This window comes from Manihot esculenta, chromosome 6 (genome assembly GCF_001659605.2).
Source record: "Manihot esculenta cultivar AM560-2 chromosome 6, M.esculenta_v8, whole genome shotgun sequence".
Lineage (NCBI taxonomy): Eukaryota > Viridiplantae > Streptophyta > Magnoliopsida > Malpighiales > Euphorbiaceae > Manihot > Manihot esculenta.
This window is the reverse complement of record NC_035166.2, coordinates 8,450,888-8,453,607: the sequence shown is the minus strand read 5'-3', so window position 1 is coordinate 8,453,607 and position 2,720 is coordinate 8,450,888. Positions and strand designations below refer to the sequence as shown.

Below are 2,720 nucleotides of genomic sequence, written 5' to 3'. Positions count from 1 at the left end.
AGTTTCATTCGGTTAAAACCATGATTTTAGTTTCATCTATTAATGTTATTTTTATATAAATAATATAGGAGTAGATTTAGTTTAAAAGTAGAGTTTGAAATTATATTAGAATTCTTATTTTTAATTATAGTTTTATAAATTGAAATTAATTTAAGGAAACATAATACTTTTTACGCATAATATTTTATGAAAATGGCACTATTTTCAAATTTTATTATCACTCGGTCTCGACTTTGTTAGCTTTTTAATCATATTCATCTCTGGACCTATTTCATTAAAAAAATTATAGTTTTTTTATTCATTAAATAAATTTCAGTTATTAATTGCAGAATTTATTTGTTCTCCAATATTTTGACTTATGAACATAGGATTTTGCATTGTAACGTTCCACAATAATATCACTGTTTAGTTTGATTAATAACATCTAAAGTTTCAATTTACCTAAAATATGAAATGTTTTTATATAATTTTAACAAAATTTGAAATGTCAGTTAAATACTTACAAATTAATTAATTATTAAATGGTTGGTTTATTTTTTTTATTATAGCCTCTTAATTACTTTTATATATTCTTTTCATTTTCTAAGAATAAATCCTATATATTTAGTTGAATGGACTTTTTCTTATGATCATGAAATAAAAACGGAAAGGGACACAAAGATCATGACATCCTAAAACTTTTTCTATCTTTAGCTATAGAAATGTGAGAAATTCTCTAATTTTAAAGTTTTTTTTTAAGTATTTTCTATATAAAGTATCTTGTACATCTATAAATTAGAATCCTCTAGCAAAAGAAAAAACAAGCAATCCATCAAAGAACCCTGAACAAATAAATTAACGGGAGGAAGTAACTACAAAATGGCAAAAGGACATTGCATTGCTGCAACTCATTGTGTCCTCATTGCCATTCTTGTTGTTGCAACCACCGTTAGCTCTGATGATACAACACCAATACCGGCGGATGATTCTAAAGTAAGTAATTGGTTCAAAACTATGGTTAAGCCCTTGGTAAGTCGTAAAGGCACTTTAGATCCCGCTCTTGAAGCTGCTGAGGCCAAATCCAGAACAATTACCCTCTCAAAAGATGGAAGGGGGGAGTTCAAGACTCTTACTGATGCCATTAAAAGTATTCCACTAGACAATAAACAGCGTGTTATTATAAAAATTGGTCCTGGAGTCTACACTGAAAAGATCCAAATTGAAAGAAATAAGCCTTTTATTACACTCCTTGGAGATCCTAAAGCCATGCCCACTTTGGCATTTGGTGGCACCGCTCATCAGTATGGAACTCTTTACAGTGCCACTATAGCCGTAGAGTCCGAATATTTTATGGCCGTTAATATTATTTTTAAGGTATTTATATACAAGCACACATATGCATGTCTTAATTCTCACTTTATTTTGCTTAATGATGTTTATTATTCAATTTTTTTTATAGAATACTGCACCAGGACCTATTACGAAGAATCCGGGAGCTCAAGCAGTAGCATTAAGAGTTAGTGGTGATAAGGCAGCTTTCTATAACTGCCAAATGCTTGGATTTCAAGACACGTTGTGTGATGATAACGGGCACCACTTTTTCAAAAATTGTTACATTGAAGGCACTGTTGATTTCATTTTTGGAAAAGGAAGGTCACTTTATTTGGTAAGATTATATATATATATCAACATTGTTTTTTAAAAAAAAATATATTAGACAAAAATTAACTCTTATACCTTATTTTGAATGCAGGAATCACAAATAAATGTAATAGATAATAAGGGAGTGACATTCATCACAGCACATTCAAAGGAGAAGAAATCAGACGTTGTTGGTTACTCATTTGTACAATGCAAAATAACCGGAAGTGCATCCGGAGCATATCTGGGACGAGCATGGAGAGCGATGCCTGAGGTGGTCTTCTCTTATACTGAAATGGGTCGCGTTGTTAATCCTCTTGGATGGTCAAATAATAATAAGCCTGAGAGAGAAAGGTAAATTAAATTATCTTTTACTTCCTAACTCTTGGAGAGACAAAAATGATAATAAACTAATTAAGTTGTATTGTTTGAAATGCAGTACGGTTTTCTTTGCCGAATACAAGAATTCTGGACCTGGATCAAATCCTAAAAAACGTGTTAAATTCGATAAGCAGCTAACGGACGGAGAAGCAAAAAACTTCCTCACCCTTGGTTATATTCAAGGTTCTAAATGGTTGCTTCCACCTCCAATGTAATTTATATCTAATTATCACTTATTTTTGAAAATATAAAAAAAATATTTATACAAAATTCAATGCAATATATATTTCTTTTATTATTATTATTATTATTATTATTATTATTATTATTATTATCCTTTTCGAGAATATAATTATACCGGTGTGAATGATAAATAGGATTATCCGAAATATTCATAATAAAAAAATTTATATAAAAATAAATATAATATTGTATTATTTTAAATTACTATTAATATTTTTCTTTCATTTTTAGTAAAGGTAAGCAATATGCAGTATTGAAATATATATTTTTGAAAATAAAATTAAAAATATAAGCTAAATTAAATTATGGGTACAAATAAAAATGCAACAAACATTTAAAAACCTTTAGTTTATATAAAATGAACATATAAATTATATTAACATGGATAATTATAGCTCTAAAAAAATAATGATAGTTTGTTGATGACCAAATACCATCACAAAAGTAGCTGCATATTCAATTTTAATTATTTTTAT

The 2,720-nt window shown here is 28.3% G+C and overlaps 1 protein-coding gene across 1 annotated transcript; it reads left to right on the top strand.

Moving 5' to 3' along the window:
* The first annotated feature begins 858 nt into the window (after positions 1-858).
* LOC110617812 (pectinesterase PPME1) lies at positions 859-2,216 on the top strand. The gene is made up of 4 exons (XM_021760820.1): positions 859-1,353; positions 1,439-1,645; positions 1,733-1,974; positions 2,060-2,216. Exons 1-4 carry the CDS (start codon positions 859-861, stop codon positions 2,214-2,216), a joined length of 1,101 nt encoding a protein of 366 aa, XP_021616512.1.
* Positions 2,217-2,720: the final 504 nt, after the last annotated feature.

Coding starts and splice junctions, on each gene's coding strand:
- LOC110617812 (XM_021760820.1), top strand. CDS start 859: ATGGCAAAAGGACATTGCATTGCTGCAACTCATTGTGTCCTCATTGCC. Junction 1,646..1,732: donor AAGGAAGGTCACTTTATTTG/GTAAGATTATAT, acceptor TTTTGAATGCAG/GAATCACAAATAAATGTAAT. Junction 1,975..2,059: donor AATAAGCCTGAGAGAGAAAG/GTAAATTAAATT, acceptor TTTGAAATGCAG/TACGGTTTTCTTTGCCGAAT.